Source organism: Anopheles gambiae, chromosome X, assembly GCF_943734735.2.
Source record: "Anopheles gambiae chromosome X, idAnoGambNW_F1_1, whole genome shotgun sequence".
In the NCBI taxonomy this organism is placed as follows: domain Eukaryota; kingdom Metazoa; phylum Arthropoda; class Insecta; order Diptera; family Culicidae; genus Anopheles; species Anopheles gambiae.
Window position 1 is genome coordinate 1,140,132 of NC_064600.1, and position 21,498 is coordinate 1,161,629.

The 21,498-nt window shown below is 45.8% G+C and overlaps 2 protein-coding genes across 3 annotated transcripts; one reads left to right on the forward strand and one right to left on the reverse strand.

Moving 5' to 3' along the window:
* Positions 1-4,768: 4,768 nt before the first annotated feature.
* LOC1272203 (REST corepressor) lies at positions 4,769-6,786 on the reverse strand. The gene is made up of 7 exons (XM_061653073.1): positions 6,700-6,786; positions 6,376-6,631; positions 6,213-6,254; positions 5,866-6,000; positions 5,532-5,746; positions 5,218-5,451; positions 4,769-5,120 (listed from the first exon to the last, which is right to left on the reverse strand). The coding sequence occupies exons 2-7, from the start codon at positions 6,560-6,562 to the stop codon at positions 5,022-5,024; spliced, it is 912 nt and encodes a 303-aa protein (XP_061509057.1). The 5' UTR covers positions 6,563-6,631; positions 6,700-6,786; the 3' UTR covers positions 4,769-5,021.
* A 5,156-nt stretch (positions 6,787-11,942) lies between these two features.
* On the forward strand, positions 11,943-14,135 carry LOC1272202 (REST corepressor 1). 2 transcript variants are annotated; one of them, XM_061643660.1, is made up of 7 exons: positions 11,943-12,002; positions 12,071-12,295; positions 12,431-12,481; positions 12,660-12,797; positions 12,876-13,090; positions 13,158-13,298; positions 13,421-14,135. In XM_061643660.1, exons 2-7 carry the CDS (start codon positions 12,148-12,150, stop codon positions 13,580-13,582), a joined length of 855 nt encoding a protein of 284 aa, XP_061499644.1. In that variant the 5' UTR covers positions 11,943-12,002; positions 12,071-12,147; the 3' UTR covers positions 13,583-14,135. The 2 variants fall into 2 exon arrangements, with proteins under 2 accessions (XP_061499644.1, XP_311083.6); XM_311083.6 differs by lacking the exon at positions 12,431-12,481.
* The last annotated feature ends 7,363 nt before the right edge of the window (positions 14,136-21,498 follow it).

The window sequence follows — 21,498 nt, forward strand, 5'->3', positions numbered from 1 at the left end:
ACGGAGAAGATGAAAGCCGTCAAAGTGATGAAAGTTAAACTAGAGCTACTCACCAACAGATGGCGCCATAAGTTTATTTTTGAAAATCTTGTTGTTGGCCAAGGCCTGCCTCATTTGGGGGCAAGAATGTCTCCAACGTTGTCGGTTGGATCGTCTAAGATGGACTGATAGGAGACTGGAAAGTAGAGGAGTGAAGTGAAATATAGACCACTCCGAATAATATTCGATGTTTTTGTACGGAAACTATGATCCAAGTACACTCGTAAATGCTGTGGGCGTTGAGCCGCATAGTCGATTGCAGGCGTAGTACAAGAGGGGTCTATTAATACACCACAACCACGGGAGTGGTCACTGTTTCGGCTGTTACGCAGCGCAGCGGCAATCGAAACAGTTTTCCTTGTAGACCTACAACGTTGGCTAGTATTTATCCAAGCCAGGTTTTTGTTTTAGAGTAATAACATCGGCGCAACTCCGGGAGCTTGGTGCATACTTCTCAAACACTTTTGATAGTCTACCATCATAGTTTCGCTTGTGAGGTGATGTTCTCAATTGGTGAATTGCAGCTCTAGTGTCCGCGTGTGTGATTGATCATTGGAGTTGTTCTGTTAGAAGCCAGATGAGGTGGACTGTCCATGAGGCGAATTAGATACAAGTAACGCTCGTAACTTGAATAGCGTTTAATCAGTTGTGCCATGTGGGCATGATATTAGTGAAGTAAATCCAACGTGAAGTTGCACAGCCGTATTTAGTGTGGCGGTAGTAATCCGTGTTAGCTGTGCATGTTAGGTAGTATTGGTTGTATCTGCGCGAACAGGCTTCGTACGTTTATCCAGGACATTTCACTTCCGACAGCAGCTGCTCTTCAAGGAATGATTAGAAGAAATTATAAAAGTGAGTGAAGTGATGACTGATACACATCATGCAATACATACAATTTTCTTGTTTTTGCATCGTGATGGTTAAAATAGCTAACACGCGTTCAAATATTCCGATCACAGTAGTCTGTAATAACATGAAGTAACATTAAGTCCTCATAAAACCATCTGCCAGTACGGACCTCTTTAGAAACATGTGAAAGTCAGAGGCTAATCATCCATATAACGAACTAAGCGCCTGCTCTAGGCTCCTAGCTCAACCGAGCTCTACTCTAGCTCTTGGTTCTCAAACAGTTTTAACCCGCTTCAAACAATTCTTTAGCAGACATACTATTAAGCTACGATTTCTTTACATAATATTTAAAACCATTTTGGAACAAACACCTTGGTCACACAAACACCAATGTTTTTGGTATTTAAAAAAACGATCTCACACCAGACTTACACGAGTTCTCTGATCTCTATGTAATCCCGTAACTGGAGTCTGTCTTTTCTAGACAGCGCGGTTGGAAAGTACGAATGGCGAACATCTGTTCTGCAGTTGTTGGTAACATGTGTATAGAAAATAGCTCTTTTTGCTATTTGCATCACTATGATGAATGGTGTCGTAGGTGTTGGAACATCATATAAAATAAACTCCCGAGCATTCAATCACTCTCGTAAGAGAGAATCATAAGAGACTCTCTTGATTTACTCAATCTACATAGAATGGCTTTTGTTTTCCACCTGGGCATGTGATGACTGCGTTACTGCTATGGGCAGGTTATGGGATAAGCTAACTCAAGGAAGGCAATAGACAAAATATATACAATTGATTTGATTAGATTGGTCTGTCGCGTGGTAAAGTCGACAACTCGGTACAAATTAACAATATACCCGCTTCTCCCACATCCAATTGGATTGTTTCAAGCGTTGAAAAGTTTTTTGAAATCATCAGAAAATGATTCCTAAACGGAATATCAACCACTGACCACTGAGAACTTCACTATGTGATGTGTCTTGAAGAAATTGGCGGACCAAGCAACACCGTTTTTCTATACATCACTACACGAAAGTGCAGTACAAGAGAACATTTAAGAGAACACTTAAACAGTGACTGGAGCTAATAATACAAAGTACAAAGAATGAATCAGAGCTTAGTAAAAGACATTCGGAACTATGGGAATTGACACACTTCTAGTAGTAGTAAGTACTTCTAAATAGATTAAAAAAAGTATTCAAATTTTTTTTTGTATCAAAAATGCCTGTCTTAGATCTGGCAATGTGTTTCAAAAATCTAAAGATTGATAATTATGTCTAGTAGATGGCTGCAGGAAACACAGTTCAAACATTTACATTAGATGTTCGTATAATAAAGCGAACCCATGGGTAATGCGAATGTTTTCGCCGCATCGGTTGGACTTCGCTGTGTTTATCCACGTCTTTTCAATTCATGAGCATTGAGGGAAGACCTCTTTGGCCTCCGACAAAATCCCAATAAGATTCCCGTGATCACCTTCGGAAAGGTGAGGAAATTCAACCGGCCGCACCCTTCGACTCATTCGGAGTAATGAAACCGGTGAACAGGCTGATGTAATAGTTTGTAACAGTCCACAACCAACCCCGTCCGCCCTTCAGACCATGCCGGCCGGATTGTCGAAGGACATGCAGTTGGAACAAATGTTCACCGTTTGCAATTTCGGTGCGCCACAGGCCACTCGGCAAACAGCGTTTATCCCTTTTTCGCACTGGCACAGCTCATTTAATATATATGCTAATGACGATTTAATTCCAACTAGTCTTGTTGGCTTCCTGGCGGTTGCCGGGGCCAAATCGTTTTGCCACTACTTTCCCTCGACGGTCCATTCCGCCCTGAGACAGTTGGCAAGATCAAAGACGGCTGCAATCGATATCGATTGACAGTTCACGTTGTGCTCATCGAACTAGATTTATCACTTCTCCGTTGCAGAATAAGATACTTCGCGGGAAAACATTCTAGCGTGTTGCCGCCGATACACCTGTTGCCTGCAATCGGGTAGCAACGCGACGCACGCCATTGCTGGCCGTTTACATTTTTTAAACCGTTCCGTACAGACATCATCGTTAAACCGTTCCCTATCGCGGGCCACCGCATTTTATCTCACAATGCTCTGGAAGTCTGTAATGCATTTTGATTGATGCGCAACTATAAAACCGCAACAGCGGACGTGAAATTGGATTTAGAATGTTTTGATTTATTGACATTACCCCGCGTGCTCCCCTGGCGGTCGCACGCGAATTCCCCCCCCCCCCCCCAAAAAAAAAAACAAACCCAAAACCCATCCGTCTTCTTCGGGGCGAAATATCTTGAACGCTTGCAGCAGCATTCATTCCGAACGATTTTGGGGTGTCTGTGTGTGTGTGTGTGTGTGTGTGTGTGTGAAGCACCACCCGAAGGTCAAAAATCGGGGAAAAAAGCCTCGGCCATATTTCATTTATTTGTATCTATCCATCAAAAATACATGTCGGGCACGTTTTGCATCCCTCTGGCAAAACGATTTATTGCACATATTCGTTGTGCTAAAAAGCGGAACAAAAGCAACAGCACCGCCAAAACAGGAAAATCACCACCCACCACACAAAGAAAATCCAATAGGCGAACATTGCTGTTGCGCAAAACGCGCAAAAATAACACATCGCCGAGCGTTTTGGGGTTTTTATTTTGGGGCTGTGCCGAAAGCAAACTTATCGAATTAGGCGTGAAATTGTGCGCATAGCGGTGGTGTATCGGTTTCATAGGCAGTAGAGATTGGCCCTCCCCCCTTCCGCCCGCACCCAGCAATTGTAGGGACTATTACGCGCGTTAGCATCGGCGCGTAATTGGTGTCGCCCGGGAGATGCTAAATGGGAAGGAAATGGAACAAAGCAAACAAACGAAACGAAAATAAAAACCAAAAAACCGTTACACCCGCGAGTTTGGGACCAGCGGGCGTATGGAGTATTGTATCCTTCCTATCCGTGTATGTGTTTATGTGGGTGGGGAGGGGGGGGGGGGGGGGGCAAGCATAAAAGGATCTTCTCCGTGATGCGCTGCTGGAATGAAAGATTTCAACTAGCAGATAGCAACCATTTGCCCCCTTCCGATAGGGATAGTGTCGACATGGTTCGTAGGAAAATTACACTTTCACTATTTTGGGCCCCTTTCGGGAGGTTTGGGCGGATGAGGCAGGGCTTTTTCTTTTTTGGTTCGACGATTGCCGTTGCCGCTCACCACTCTACCACTTTCTCTCGCGGGTTCTGTGTATGGTGGTATGTATGGTAGCATCGTTTTTGGGAAAGGTGATTCGAAATCTAATGAACCAGAGACAGCGAGAGAGGGGGGGGGGGGGGGGGGGCAAGAGCATTGTGCACCGAAGCCCAAACGCATTCGGGGCACAATGTTCCGGCACACAGCCGAAAGCTCGGCACAGGCACAGCACCATTTTCCGACTGGCACTAATTGGTGATTGCCCTTCGCCCTAATCAGCACATCGTTTGCATCGGTGCTTTAATGATGTTTGCGGATGAGACCGGTCGGTTTATGCATTACCCGGGGTTTTTTTTCCTTCTACCCCCTCGTTCGGGCTAGTTGCCAGAGACATTCGTGGCAAGTGCATTTTTCCACACTGCCGTGTCGGATTAGATTTCCATTACCATTGGGTCATTCTGATTCAATACAGACAGATGTGATGCGATTCTTATTGGGCTATTTTTGTTTTAGTACAGGAGAAAGAGAACCAAAACAACTCAACATATTTAGGAAGGCTAACATTAGCTTTTGGCATCGTTTAATAAAGGTGTAATGTCGTCGATATAGTCGCAGTTTAGTTAAAAGGGAGTAAAGAAGACAAATTTGATGCACACAACGAAGGAGAGTATTTATCCCAAATTCAATATTAACATTTCTTAGAACGATTCGCTTGCGTTAGCTATTTATGCAAAAGATGGGCAAACAGTAATAAAATCTTAAACCATAATAGGAATCGTGAATTGTAAAGTCCGTGCGTCGTGTACAGCACGCATGTGGTACGATTTTGAAAAGAATGAATGAAAAAGAAGATTGAATTAACTGGATATTGTCGCTGCTCGTCTAATAGCATTTCAAGATGAACGACGGCGAACGACGTCAACTCGCACAGCCGATGCCTTCTAGTCGCTATCGCTGTCCTCATAGCGGTATGCGCTGCAGTCGATCGGGGGACCTGGTGCCATTCCTCCACCGTTCATTGCCGCACGGCTCGTTGAAGGCTTCGCGCCATTGCATGAAACGGTAAGAGAGCAAATTTGATTCACAATCGGCTACCGGTCAGATCAATACAACACGATCGTTCGAGCCAGCACTTACCCTGTCCGACAGGTCTAATCCTTGGTTGATAGTGGCGATCCTTCCCGAACCGTTGTCTTCTTCCCGTGCTTGATTGTTGCTTGCCGCTGCTTGATTGTTGTTTCGTTTAGCTTGATTGTTGACTGATCGAACATGGTTGATTACTTGAAGTAGTGACACGATTTCTGCATGATCATTACATTTAAATGTATCGTAATAGTACTTCACCAGTCTACGAACAGGTATCCAAGGAAGCTATACGTGAGAAGGAAAACCAAACAAACAAAAAAAGCAATAAAAATCCTGACAATAAACGCTCGAAAGGGCACGCTTACTATCCATTTGTAGTAGTGAAAGTCCGTGCGGTACAAGTAATACGCTTTCATGAACAGTGTCCGTTCTTCATCGGTCCATTCGTCCGGAACGGGTACAAATTTGGCCATATCCTGGCATGCCCGATGCAGATCATTGTTGTAATAGTGCAGCATCCCCGGCGCATACTCCTCGCTGTAGTCATGATTTTCCTTGGCATAGTTTAAGTAATATTGCACTGCGCACATGAGAGAGAGTGTGTGAGAGAGAGAGAGAGGGAACGCTCACACAAGGAAAAAGGCATGAACGTTAGTGTTACGTTACAATGGTGAGGTGGCGAAGGTACCGCTCACTTACACAACTCTTCCGGTAGATGCTCCGCCGGGAGCCAACAGTCCGATCCAGCGTCTTGCCGTGGTGCCGGTAAGCGCTCGCTGGGCGGTATAAACTCCGGAATGACGGCCTGATACTCAGGGCCCACTCGAGTTCGCTCTGCAAGATCGGACAGAAGAGAATGCACGTGATTAAAATTGGCACACAATCGTTCCACTTTCCTGCTGCTATGAAACACCATCCAGACCCAACCCGCCATCCCCCTCCCCGCGGGGATGGAGCACGATGAACAGGGCCGCCCTGTGATCGAGCGTGGCGGCAGGGATTGCACGCGCGAAACTAACGGCAGCAGCACCGCCGGTTCAACTCACTCCTTTCTCCGGGCGTATGCGATACTTTCATATACTTTTGTGCTTAGGGTTGATGCAAAGAAGAAGAAGAAGAAAATAATACATTTAAGAACAGGCCGACGAAATGACGGACTGCGCATCTGGCAAGGCCGAACACGCCGACGCAATGGCGTTCTTTTCTTACCGCATTCAGAATGGTAACTTTGTATCGAATAGTCGGTGTCTTCGGACGCACTGGACTGGGTCGAAATGGATAGGGTTGTCGATTCATCCGATGTCTCCCGGCTCGAAAGGGATTCATGGTCGGCAGTGTAGCCGCTTGCAATTTCCTGTCCCTCATCCGATTCCCCATCGCTTGGAAACATCTCCATCGTCGCGATTTCCTAAGTATGCGGTGAGCGTCGGCAACCACACAAACTGCAACCGTGCACTGCCTTTGCCTGCGATATAAAGTAGAACAAACGGGGTAATGATCGTTTCGCACGTGAAAAGACAATTTCGTATTTACTTGGCCAACACCGGCAACCGCTTCGTACGCGTAGTGGCGTTTTCGTTGAATTTGAGTTTGCTTTCAAAGTCAGCGTTGCGCCCAAGTTCAAACAGGGCACTTGTCAAAAATGACGCAACGCAACAGGGACCCAAGGTGTGTTTATTTAGAAGGTGAATTATTAGCGCGTTCACCGGGCGCCATCATTGAGTATTGTTATGTCAAATCGCATACAATTTTCTATACCCCCCTCCAGCCCTTCCCGATTTTAATACCGGAGCACCCAGTATTGTTATGTCAGGTCGTGAAATGTCAATTTGCTCTGAAGCACTTCACCTCCTAATATCCATACACCTTGCAGGGACCATTTTGAGGTAGGTAATTTTGGGGTATTTTAAGTTGACTATTTTTTTGGCTAACTCGAATTTCGGCGTAAGTCGAATCTCGTGGTTTCCAGCTAAAATATCTCTAATTTTCGTGTAATTTTGCAATAAGTGGGCGGTTTTAGTCACTTAATGAATTATTTTATATGATTCTGACTGAATAAATAAATCTTTTGAAAAAGTTTTTAACATTGGATCGAAACGGTAGTTGGCATTTGACAATTGATATGTCAAATCAGTACAATTTGCTCAAAGAACTGTCAAATTTAGAAAACCGCGTATCTCCGAATCCGCGTATAAGAGATACCGTGCAGTGCTGCAAAATGTCACTATCAATGTCATAAAAAAATCTGACTGAAGCAAAATCCATATCAGCGCCACGTACTCAATTGTGATAATCAGAGGTGATACTCAGAACGATTGGTGTGACTAATACAAGCTCATGACATGTTTGCGACCATCGCTTGGTCAGTCACTATATCACGACTTTTTTTTGCTGTGATCAATTTTGCAAAATGTCACTGACATAGTCATGACAAATTCTAACTAAAACAAAATCATCTCAGCGTCACGAGCTCTACTGCGAAGATCAGAGGTGAGCCTCAAACAGTTGGTGCGACCATCGCATGCTTGGTGACATTGTGTGCAACTAACTCGTGTTCAATCACTTGGTCGCGACATTTTCAGTCGGTGATCATCGCGATGGTCACTGGAGATATGCATTGCGTGCGAGTAGTTCCAAGAAACAAAATGAGCATGTTTTCTCGCTCTGTTTGACCCGACAGCTAATCAAAACAGATAGAGGGAGAAAGCATGCTCATTTTGTTAATAGAGCCTACGCGCCAAGTATATTCCAAGAATGTCGCGATTATCGCCGACAACAATGTTGTGACCAAGTGAGTGATCAAAAGTTGGATGCTAAACTAAATGTCACCAATCATGTGATTGATTCTCCAACTGTTTGAGTATAGTCACTGCCCAAGCGCCACAGATTAAGCTTAAACGACTGTAAAATTGAATATCCATAGAAAAAAAATGAAAGCTCCACAGCTTCATTGGTTTGATCAATAGATGGCGTATTACAACTCATCATTATATTGCTATCCTTTTCTTGCAATGTGTTTCGACAAGTTTCATCTTATCATGACCTATATAGCCTTCTAACATTCTGAGCAAAAATTTATATGAATGGTCGTGTGGTCACCCAAATAGCCAGCTCGTACTTTATAGCTGATTTGGGGTTGTTTAACAAAAAATCGTTCCGATGTCGTACTTTGTGGCTGATTAAGAGATAGACGGTACTTTGCGGAACTATGGAGCTTTATAACAGGCACCTGGTACACTCAGGAACCTTGCGGCTGTTTAGCCTGATGTGTATGGTTTATGATGGAACTTTAAGGCTTGTTAAGAACGTGTACCGAACTTGGTGGAACTTCATAGCTTTTTAATGCATGACATCGGTAGAAGGTGGGTCTTGTCAAAGTGTCAAAGACAGACGCCGCCAATCATCTCATTGCTGCTCTACAAGTTAGATTAGTTTTTTGAAGAATGGATTTTGAAGGAAGTGATTGTGATTGTACAGTAAATTGTGATACGTTTCGTGTAATTTATGAATATTAAGGATTTAAAAATATACACATGTACACAAACAAATCAAATCCTGTTGTTTATTTCATCGATGACGCTTGCTTGAAAATAAAACACAAAGAAAAATAATCCCCGGCACCGTAGATTAAGGAAGCTGCTTAGGCGCTGTTTGAAAGACCCGCATAGAACTTTGATGCTGTTTATCTACCGCAAAAGGCGAATTAGAGCAGCGATCTTTAGCGTGCCAAAATGAGCTGATTAAGCAATTCTGGCTATTTGGGCAGATACGTGGGTATCAACACCAACGACCATAACTCAAATCTCACTTGCTTCAGTGCTGGTGAATTCAGTTGGAGTTTAGTATTTAAACAATCGTATCGCCGTTCTAGTTCTAGCGATGCATAACTTCAATGCGAAACCATACAACAGCAGAGGAAATGAGAATGCTCTCGTATCTCCGCGTATCTCCAAATCCGCGTATAAGAGATACCGTGCAGTGCTGCAAAATGTCACTATCAATGTCATAAAAAAATCTGACTGAAGCAAAATCCATATCAGCGCCACGTACTCAATTGTGATAATCAGAGGTGATACTCAGAACGATTGGTGTGACTAATACAAGCTCATGACATGTTTGCGACCATCGCTTGGTCAGTCACTATATCACGACTTTTTTTTGCTGTGATCAATTTTGCAAAATGTCACTGACATAGTCATGACAAATTCTAACTAAAACAAAATCATCTCAGCGTCACGAGCTCTACTGCGAAGATCAGAGGTGAGCCTCAAACAGTTGGTGCGACCATCGCATGCTTGGTGACATTGTGTGCAACTAACTCGTGTTCAATCACTTGGTCGCGACATTTTCAGTCGGTGATCATCGCGATGGTCACTGGAGATATGCATTGCGTGCGAGTAGTTCCAAGAAACAAAATGAGCATGTTTTTTCGCTCTGTTTGACCCGACAGCTAATCAAAACAGATAGAGGGAGAAAGCATGCTCATTTTGTTAATAGAGCCTACGCGCCAAGTATATTCCAAGAATGTCGCGATTATCGCCGACAACAATGTTGTGACCAAGTGAGTGATCAAAAGTTGGATGCTAAACTAAATGTCACCAATCATGTGATTGATTCTCCAACTGTTTGAGTATAGTCACTGCCCAAGCGCCACAGATTAAGCTTAAACGACTGTAAAATTGAATATCCATAGAAAAAAAATGAAAGCTCCACAGCTTCATTGGTTTGATCAATAGATGGCGTATTACAACTCATCATTATATTGCTATCCTTTTCTTGCAATGTGTTTCGACAAGTTTCATCTTATCATGACCTATATAGCCTTCTAACATTCTGAGCAAAAATTTATATGAATGGTCGTGTGGTCACCCAAATAGCCAGCTCGTACTTTATAGCTGATTTGGGGTTGTTTAACAAAAAATCGTTCCGATGTCGTACTTTGTGGCTGATTAAGAGATAGACGGTACTTTGCGGAACTATGGAGCTTTATAACAGGCACCTGGTACACTCAGGAACCTTGCGGCTGTTTAGCCTGATGTGTATGGTTTATGATGGAACTTTAAGGCTTGTTAAGAACGTGTACCGAACTTGGTGGAACTTCATAGCTTTTTAATGCATGACATCGGTAGAAGGTGGGTCTTGTCAAAGTGTCAAAGACAGACGCCGCCAATCATCTCATTGCTGCTCTACAAGTTAGATTAGTTTTTTGAAGAATGGATTTTGAAGGAAGTGATTGTGATTGTACAGTAAATTGTGATACGTTTCGTGTAATTTATGAATATTAAGAATTTAAAAATATACACATGTACACAAACAAATCAAATCCTGTTGTTTATTTCATCGATGACGCTTGCTTGAAAATAAAACACAAAGAAAAATAATCCCCGGCACCGTAGATTAAGGAAGCTGCTTAGGCGCTATTTAGAAGGACCGCCTGGAACTTTGATGCTGTTTATCTACTGCAAAAGGCGAATTAAAGCAGCGATCTTTAGCGTGCCAAAATGAGCTGATTAAGCAATTCTGGCTATTTGGGCAGATACGTGGGTATCAACACCAACGACCATAACTCAAATCTCACTTGCTTCAGTACTGGTGAATTCAGTTGGAGTTTAGTATTTAAACAATCGTATCGCCGTTCTAGTTCTAGCGATGCATAACTTCAATGCGAAACCATACAACAGCAGAGGAAATGAGAATGCTTTCCTCCAAGCGATGAAGCTCAACTGGATGGGGTATCCCACCAACAGAGAGCGCCACCAGCTTTTTTGCTATTTTTAGAATGCATGAGTCGTTTGCCGTCTGCTAAACGAAGTCTTTCTATATTCCGTTTAGGTAGAGTGCTTGAGTCGTTTAGAAGCCGTTTAGTGGTCGTTTAGTGGATTTGTGGCACTTGGGTGATCATCTCAGTTGTGTACGTGATCTGATTTGAGCTTCATTTCAGTCATGAGTGTTGAAGATTGAAACAGTGGCTTTTTTCAGCACTGTTCACAGCCAGAAAAAATCATGATAATGCTTGTGCCGGCATTAAGCTAAGCTTGTCAGTCAGAGTATCGCGTTGGAATCAAGAATTCACATGTCGTGTTCAGCATGTCATGGCGCACTTTTATTGACTATCAGTAATGAGCATCAAGCTACTTCGGATATGTTCATTGTTTTCGTTGGTGAAAATCTCGTGATACTCATGACATTTTGCAGCACTGGTACAGTGTATCTCGGGGACCACCTGTACTAAGTTAATTGTTAATTGCGCCATTGTGGGAGACTACTGTCAATCCTTGCATTTTTCCAAATTCGGGTAAGTCAGAAAACTATATGCAGCATTGTATATGCAAATCATTTTAGTCCGTTCCAACACTTATTTCTGCTAAATGATAACTATTAACTGTGCAAATCAAAATCTTTGCATCGCCAAATCGTCGTATCTCGAGGGTCCCATGTACCACAATCAGCCAACTTAAAATACCCCAAAATTACCTACCTCAAAATGGTCCCTGCAAGGTGTGTTTATTAAGAAGGTGAATTATTAGCGCGTTTTTCGGGCGCCATCATTGAGTATTGTTATGTCAAATCGCATACAATTTTCTATACCCCCCTCCAGCCCTCCCCGATTTTAATACCGTAGCCCCCAGTATTGTTATGTCAAGTCGTGAAATGTCAATTTGCTCTGAAGCACTTCACCTCCGAATATCCATACACCTTGGGTCCCTGTTGCGTTGCGTCATTTTTGACAAGTGCCCTGTTTGCTACTTGGGCGCAACGCTGACTTTGAAAGCAAACTCAAATTCAACGATAAAGCCACCAGTACGAAGTACGAAGCGGTTGCCGGTGTTGGCTAAGTAAATACGAAATTGTCTTTTCACGTGCGAAACGATCATTACCCCGTTTGTTCTACTTTATATCGCAGGCTGCGGTGGTGCTAAAGACAAGCACGGTTGCAGTTTGTGTTTGACCATCCGGTAAGCGACTTTGGAATTCGCGACGATGGAGATGTTTCCAAGCGATGGGGAATCGAATGAGGGGCAGGAAAAGCTTAACAATCCATCTTCCGATTCGGGTGATTCCGGGTTGGCCGAGGATGATTCCAAGAAATCGAGCTCTTCAACGGACACCAGGCCTAGAACGAATCTCGGTAAGAAAAGACGCCATTGCGTCGGCGTGATCACTTCGCCCTGCTGGATGCGCAAGGCTGACGAGACCTGCCGCCAAATGTTCCCTTCGGTGCGTCGTCGATGACACTGCAATGGCCTGTATCGTTTTTTTTCAGACTTCGAAGCAAACCATCTTATGGATGAGATGCTGCATAACATTCCTAAAAGTGAGTAGAAACGGCATTACTCATACGCCCAGGAGCACCCGGGTGCCCATGTTGGAAAATTTGCAGAACGCACGACACATGCTGGATGATGTTACATAATGGGAGATGACGTTCGGATGACGTTTGCATTCAATAGGTCAGCTGTTCAACTTTGTTTTGTCTTTGTTTTGTCTTTCAGAGTCATCTCGAGTGGGCTCTGCGTATCAGGCCGACATTCCCGAGTTTGTACCGCCTGACAGGCGCCGGTCGGAAGAGCGACAGAACGAGCCAGAGGTGCCATTGTGGGTTCCGCAGGAAAACATACCGGAAGCCGCATGTAGGTCCTGCCAACCGTAGCAGCGGTGCGCCTTCCCTGCTAATTGGACTAACTCCTGCTCCTTACTCTCTGTTCCAGTGCAAGAGTTTTTAACCGTTGCCAAAGGAAGACATAGCTTCAACGAAGAGCAGGCGATGGCGCTGCTGTACCGGGAAGGCTACAATCTGGAACGGGCATACCACGCTTTACCCACCTACATAGTCCATCATGAAACGTGGGCCGAGGAGCAGCGTGTACTGTTTGCGGAAGCGCATTACTTTTATGACAATAACTTTCACCTCTACCACCGCATTGTAAGCAGGAGCCTCCCGGTGTTTGAGAATTATCTGTGTTCATCTATTTCTTGTCCTGTTCTCGTAGCTCCCGAACAAATCGCTCCACAGTATCGTGCAGTATTACTACAAGTGGAAGAACGATCCGACTGCGCCGAGAATGAAGTCAAAAATCTTAAAAAAGAAAAGGAGAGCCGTTTCGGCACTAGGCAGAGGCTCCGCTTTGCTGGTAAGTGCTGCATGCAGTCTCTACAGTTAGTCGTTTCGTTTGCTCACGAGGTCGATCATGCTGCATTAGATGATTGTTTTATCACACTGCACACCTTTCTGCTTTCTTACCGTTCCGTGTAGCCATCAACGAGCCGTGCGGGTATGCACGGCGATGGTGCCGGGACCAGCGGTGGAAACATTCCGAACGGTGAAACAGGTCCCAGCACCAATGGTCCCGTCCACGGCGAGAGCGAAGAAGGCGACGGGATGCCATCACGCGGCGAAGATCATCATCGCCGCTGAAGGATCTACCATCAATCGCTTACACTTTCATTTTCTTTACATTTTCATCGTATACCTAATTTATTTGCTGTAGCATCACACAGCTATGTATTGTGCGCCAGCAACTGCCTATCGCATGGGGGGAAAAACTACACTTAGCGGAGAAATTATAACAAAGGCTGTCCCATCCAACGATATGGCCATTTGAACACAACTTGCCAAACTGGTTAGATGTTTGCGCAGCTTTTTACTCTTGACTAGCGATGGCTTTAGATCATTAGTTGCAGTAGTCGTTTGTAGCCCATATAAAAAAAGGAAGCGAAGCACAGCGCGATAGCTCGGTAGTAATAACAAAAAGGAGGAGTGGCTGCTACGGGTGAGATTTAAAAAGGAAAAACAGCTACCAGCAAAACAGAAATTAGGAGCTGTTGCGCGTGTGTGCCTTATTAGTAAAGATTCGACATTTCGGTGCGATGTGTCTTCTGTGCCCGACGGCGGGCCAGGTTAAACGGCAAACGAAGTTACATTTTTAAACTATCAAACTAATTTTCAAAACATTAAAAAAAAGCGTCCGCTGAACCTTATTTTCGGCCTTCCGGCCAGAGCAAACCAGTGACAATCTATCAATCCACCATTCGATGTCGTTAGTGTTGCCGTATCGCGTTCACCGTTCGAACTATCATTACATTCGTCGCGCTATCTATTATGGAACTCCGGGGGTCACCCATCTAGCTGGATTAGATGCGATTATCCTGGTGTTCCCGGTGCTACCCCGGAACACGGTTGGTTCGTTGGTTCCTCAGCTCGAAAGGCGGTTTCCGCTTCTTGTCGCCGAGCGCTGGTTCGGATAATCGTTATCTAAATATGCTGCTAAGCAGATTATGTTGGCTGCCGCAAGCTCCCTCACATGTGTAAGTCCATCTGTGCGAGCCGTTTCGGTTACTTATGTCGACGTATGCTCTTTTCGGCCCTGCTGCTTTCTTGGGCGGGAGGGTGAACTATTGCGCACCATGCCGTGCTGCGTCAATCCTGTCGTCCGTTCGATTGGGTTCCGAGTGGGATGTTTTTTTTTCTCTTACTGCTCGCCCATAGAATACACGTGAGATTTTGTGGTAAATATTACATGCGCTTTTGCCGGTGGAAGGAAAGCATACTTTCACCACCGAGCAGCTTAGCAAGGAGCTCGGTACCAGTGAACTCTGTGCAGGTAGTGCTGCTGAGAAGGGTGAACGTTTTAGTTGCGTGGAGGGGGAAAATTGATAGCTCTGCTGTCAAAGTCGTCGAAGACGCGTGTTACGTGAGCGGTCTTTTGGAGGTTATGCCGAGCTTTCTGTTCAGGTGCGGTAAACTTGTAAGATATGAGAGCCAAATTTATTTGTAATGTTGTTTCCGTTTCGTTATTAACACAATGTTACTAATTTATTTAACTATTTTAGAGCGCATGGTTCTGGCAATGATTGCTGATCGTTTATAACGGTTCGATGTGTTCTCCTCGGTTTCCGCAGCCTGGTGATACTGTTCTTCAGACAATTCTTGCTGAGTATGATCGATTTCATGTACTTCATCCAGCTTAGGTTTTATTGGTATTCGTTCATATGAGCATCGTCTTCTTTGACGCACCTTGTCATGCAGGTTCCTGAAATGACACTGTTCTTAGAACTATTGTCTCCTCCGTTTAATCCTCAAGTCAACGATAGTTTTGTCACTTCAAATACTTCAAATATGGTTATAGTCATTGCAAGCGTTTGTTTTGAATAAGCGAGTTTGTTATCATTGAAAAAAGACGGATTTAGTACTCTTTTGGTTACGAATTTGCCTTTCAAAGTAGATGCTCCAACAAGTCGCAAGCTCAAACGATATCTGTTTGTGGATTAGATCCATTCGATGACGCGCTTTGTTTTGCGCGGTTAGATACCCACCTGTTTGTAACCTCGTCTTTAGTGACGTGGCATTAGGAGTTCGAAACTTTTACTGAAAGCATAGGCTCATCGAGTTGTCGCGATACTTAGAGATGATATTTCTAAAAGATAATTAGAGATAAATACTGTAAGTGTGTCTCTTCCAATTATTTCCTACCGAACCTTGTCTGAATATTGGGAATCATTTAATGAGTCCTTATAAACTTGTTTACATATTGGGGCCCAAGCAGTACCGTGTATCACCGGTTGTATCAATGTCCCTCTGCACAATGTACCTGCAGGTCTTGCGTGCTAATGTCGTTTTCTAACGGTACGATTATTTCAAGCTAGCAGAAATCCTCTCCTACCTTGACCTCTGACTATCTGCCGATAATGTCGAAGTCATCTTCTCCTTTGAGAGCAATGCTGAAGAGTAGATAGGAGAGTTCGTTAATCTCCTAGATATAGATCCGCTTCTAAAGAAAGCGGTATGATATTCCACAGCTCATTTCGATCTATACTATTGGAGGTCGTCTTGAATAGGGTATGGATTTGGCGCTCAGGGTACTTCTGAAGCATCTGCTTGAGAGTAAAGTGTTTGTTGGTACTAGATCTGTCGCCAACTTACCTACCTTGAGTAGCTGCCGACGAATTTGGAGCAAAAGGTTTAGGATGGAGACCTCAACTAGCTCAGCTCTTCCAGTAATCGGAGCAATCTGGACGGTTTCTTGCGACTGAGGTGTTCTTTAGTGTCTGAGGCTGTCTGAAAATCAAATGAGCTAGTATTCAAACGTACCGTCTGTGGGAATACTACTGCTGTTGAATATCTTACTGGCGATGTTCCACGCCATCAAGTCAATTCTAGTTAGAATGTTCATAAACCGTGAACCGAGCACTCTCCTGAGCGCTATAGCTTCTTCAATAATTGTAGATCATTGGGGGTGCAGTAACGTGTAAGATTTCCAAATCAAAACAAACGGTTCAGATATTGCCAGCGCTTCCCTAGCCCTAGCGCGTGTACCGAGTAATGCTAAATCCTAACAGGATTACAGCAAACCGAGGTTCGAGTCAAACGATTCCGATTGCTTTCCGTGCTGTAGACGCGTGCTGCATTTGTCGCTTTGGCGACTGCACTTACCGCGCCCCGCGTGAAGAAAGTGTGAAAAAGCGCGGTGCTGAGGAGCGGGTGGAAATAAAAATACAATCATTGCTCATTCAGCCACCGCTGGTAGCGCACACCGCGGCCCGGCATGCTCACCGATTGGATGGTAAAACGATAGCCCGCAGCTAGAGGGCTGCTGCCTAGTAGGGCAACCTGAACCGAACCGGGTATATGCATGCAAATCCATGTCCGTACGAAACATTGATGATGTTCCTTTTTGATTGGGGCGGGATCGTTTTGGGTGATTCCGTACGCTCTGTGATTGTAATACCCTAAAAAACATACACACACACACACACACTCACACACAGTGGGTGAGAGAGCAAGTAAAAGGTGAATGTGTATGGGAGGGACGGCGGGTTGTCTTTGGCACAGGTTTTTGGAAGCACTCGCGCACGGATCTCGGGACCGAAGCAATCGAAATTCATTCACCAGCAACACACACCCACACACGTGGCCGCCAGGTGTAGCAGCTGCACCGAATGTTCCAATATTGTGAATTGCGAAATTTGGCTTCATTGGAAAATATGTAACCGAGAGCGTTACAGCACAACCGGGTCGTGAGGGCGATTCCTGCTCGACGTTTAAAACCGACGCTCATGCCCGAGCGGGAGAATTTATTTCACCCGGCTGAGAAAATCATGCCGAAAGCCAGCAAAAAAAAGGGCGGATGGAAACGCAGCAGGGCACGAGCCCACTTCAGTACGCAACGGTGGACCGAACACGCAGATTAAATCGCACGGAATCGATTGCTAGCTCCCTTACGGTGGAGGATTCCGTCAACGTACGCGCTGCTGCACGGTTAGCCTACCTTTCGGGCGCCACTAAACAGCTCGGGCGCGGCCGCCGTTAAGCACAAAGCACGGGCAAAAGCCAAACGATATATATATATATACATTTGTTACCCCCCAGCCAATGTCCCCGACTCACCTGGGCTGGACTCGCTGGACGGTCCCTCGATGGGAGCAAATACATTTTCGGTAAAGAAAAGCTGCTCTGTTGGAACACAAAAACCCCACACTCACACACAAACTCACACAAAAAACACCCGGTAATGCAGTGGAGCGAAAAAATAAAACTATAAAGCACCTGCTTTCGCTTGTTGGCGCACACACACACCCACACACAACGCAGATCGATCGCGGATGCATTGCACACAACCCCTCGCCTGGCGAGATGCTGTTGGGAGCGGGAGTGCACTAAATTGAATTAAATTTTTCCTTCCCTTCGGTTTCGGTCGCAATGTGGGAGGCGACGAACTGTCATCTTTTCGCTTCCTGCACCCACCCGCCCATCCCACGGGTGTCATTATTATTTCCTCACTGATTGCTATTGTGGTCGGCCCCGGCGAGGTTCGCTTCCTGCTCGCTTTCTGCTCTGGATACTGGTAAAATGTGACATTACTTCCGGTCCCATGATGATCGGGACCAAGACATGTTTATTGGGGTGACTTTGATAGCGTGCCCTAATGTCCCTGCCCGACGGGAAGGGAGGATAATAGCCGTACCACCACCCAATAATCCCAGAGATAACGATAGCGCTTCCGTTGGCCTTCGGTCTTTTGTTTGGGTGGTAGTAGTTCGTCGTCTTGTCGTGGAAGGGGGCCCCAAAAATTGCACTTTCCCTCAATGCTGCATACCGGCACACTTCGATTGCATACTGGCAGGCGAGGCGGACAGGCAACACTTGGGTGAGCTCCTAAATCTATGCAATCGGCACGACAAAACTGTCTTATTGGGAATTATTCATTTTTTTCTTCGAGCGCCGTAAAGAGCGAAAGTGGTTTATGTTTCCCTACGCCATTATTTTCCTACACAAATCTTCTCTCCTCCTCCCACTGCCTGCAATAACAACAGTCGGAATGCCGGGAATACCTGCAGGCTTTATTGGACAGTTTTATGTGTGCTCCCGACATGAACAAAAAAAAAAAAAGAAAAAAAAGAAACAACAACATAATGTATGACCTATCGAGCGGGAGGCGTTGTCATCATGGAGGATATTGCACAACAACCCCATCCCTGGGACGGTAATCTCTGGCAACATCTCGTTTAGCTTAGCGCTTTGTATGCAAACAATAGCCCAACACGTGTGTGTGTGTGTGTGTGGGTGCGACATTTGTACGCCGGTTGAATGATGAAGATAAAATAGAGCGTGGGGGGAGGGCAAAAGCAACGAAGAAGAGAGCATAATCGAAAACGAATCAAGGCCCCTTAGTGTTGCGTCCCGCTCCGGCAGATGCTCAGGATTTGCTAATATCGCATACTATCGCTGCTGATTTGCCGCCCATCAAAACCCGTCCTGCACAGCTCCAGCAGAGGGACCCTCACACCGGTGACACCGGCCCGGGTGTCCGCATCGAGCCGGCAGCCTTATGGGCCGGTTCGTCGCTTACCCGCTCCAGCGCGCTAGCTGGCAGGACGCTCTTAATGCACTTCGACAGCCGACCCGTGGGAAAGGCAGGCTCGTGTCCGTTATTGCTGCATGCTTGAAACTGTCAGCACACATAATTGACTCACTCACCCCAGGGGGAGCGCACGGGGAAGCAGCGGGTGGGCTGCAAGAACTTCTTAAAACTGCACACACCTTTTTTGTCTGGCGGTTTGTTTTTCACCATGGTGCCTGGGCGAATGCATCAATATTTTCAGCCGAGGTGGAACTTAATGCTTCAAACTTGCTGCCAAGGGCGGGCAGGGAGAGGCAGGGAGCCAAGGGAGGGGGGGGGGGGGGAACCGAGTCCAGTACAAAGTCGCTTGGCCGTGCCTGTACCGGTGCAAAACTTTCCCAATCTATAAACAAACCCTTCGACAATCCTTCGGCCGCCCTACGGTCGTTGTTTTTATCTTCCCTCTGGACCCTGCTGGCCTACGCTGTGTTAAGCACTGTTTGCGTTGCGGTCACTGCTCGTCGGTGTGCTCACAGGTGACTAACACGGGCCCGGCCCGACACCGTACCGGCAGGGTTTTGCCAAAGTCTCCGTGTGTTTGCCGTTGAGCTTTGCACAAAGGTGAAACTTTTACCTTTTAACGTTACGCAAATCTCAGATGAAATCCCTTGCCCCGCCCACCTCCTTCTCATTCCAAAACGTGTGTGTGTGTGTGTGTGTGTGTGTGTGTGTGTATGTTTGGTGGGAAATCTGGACACCATCTCGACCGGCATACCTCGGCAAACGGTGCGCCAGTTGAGATCGGTCCGTCAGATTTTGTACCCTTCCCCTTTTCTTAAAAGCCATCACAGCCCCCCCCCTCTTCTTTCGGTGGGGGTGTGGGGTAAGTTGTGGCCAAGTGGTAGGAGTTCTGCAGTTATTTTCCGCCGGCCAGTGGCTTTCCCCGACACTTGCCTGGCGATGACTTGGCCCTTTGCCTTACTTCATCTGCGCTTGTTGCCCGAAATGTTTGCCCGGAAGGAAGGTACCAAAGAGGGGGGATGGTAAGGGGGCTGATCGTTTAGATTCACACAATTATGCTTCTTAGCTTCCTTCTCCTTCTTCTTCCTTTCTTAACTGTCCAATCGGACGGTAAAGACATGGGGCAGGAGCTAACTGAAGCAAATTTCCACTCAATTTGACCCAAATTGAGCCCTTCCGTTTTGTGTCCGCACGCTTCAATGGCACTAAGGTGGCGTGTTTTCCACGATGTTTTTCTGTTGTTTTTTTTTCCTTTGTAAGCTTTGCTCTTCCTTTCTCCTTTCATGAATGGTTCGTTTTGGGAGTTTTTTTTTGTTGTTGTTGCTCTTCCCCTTTTCCGGCGGCTCGCAAAGCGCAATTTTGGGTGCCGTGACCAGGAGCAGCGATGCTAATCGCTTGATCCCGGTTGCGCGCGTACGACATTGATTCCGGCGTTCACATGCTGGTTCGATTGAAACAAATCTTTTGCATCTTTTCCTTGCTCCCCAACAATTTTCGCCTACTTTGTTATGAATGGCAGTTTGCTTGCGTGGTGGGTTTCCCTTTTTTCTCCCCGTGTTGCTCGGGACACAGATGGATCAGGCTGGCGGTTGTATTTTTCCCGAACACCCACAACGCCGTTGGGTCGCCAGCACTGTTCCCACCAGCTTCCGTGCAAGATACGCGAAAAAGTAAAGCTGCAGCTTGGGGTTTAGCGCAATTCGAAACAAACGCAAGCTGCACGGGCACGACTGTTTTCGTAATGTCTTTGCCCGGTCAATTGATCCAGCAGCTCGTACCATTGCGGTGCAGCAAAATGGTCCATGAAGCATTGCACTTCATAAAGCAGAAAACACAAAGAGGCTACCTCCTTCTCCCGCCCCCCCCTCCCTGTACGCTCCTCCAAACTCTGGCCACAAGTCGATGTGAGCGCGTTTCGGAATGGATCGCCGATTAACAGTGCCCAACTGAGATAATCTTATCGGCAAACTTCCTGGCACCAGACGCAGCTGGGCGGAACTTTGGGCGGAACAGTTTGGCAAAGATTTCCTTCCCTTTACCCTTCCCCGTGGAAAGCGGGCAAGCTGACAAGTTGCTCCGGTCGAGTTGAGCGCGGGCGAGCTGGCCGGGGCGAAAAGGAAAAGGATCGATGGCAAAGGTTTACAGGGTTTTGGGTTTGGGGTTAAAAAGAATTACAAGTTGTTGTTGCGCTGCGACGCGTTTTCGCTCGCTCACACTTTCCTGCCTTACGTCTCCCATCTTCACTTAATATTAGCTTTGCTGAGGAACAGAAAAAAAAGAAGGTTGACAGGGAATTAACCATCTCAGCTTCCACGGCGGGGTCGGATAGTGTTTCGTTTGTTTGTTTGTTTGTTGCTTTACGCTGACCAGCTTTGTAGGATCAAGCAACGCGGGAAAGTCGCTAATGATAGACCGGAAGGCAGCATTTCCGGAAAAGTAAAGCCCGAGACCAAAACCGAGCTTCATTTTCTAC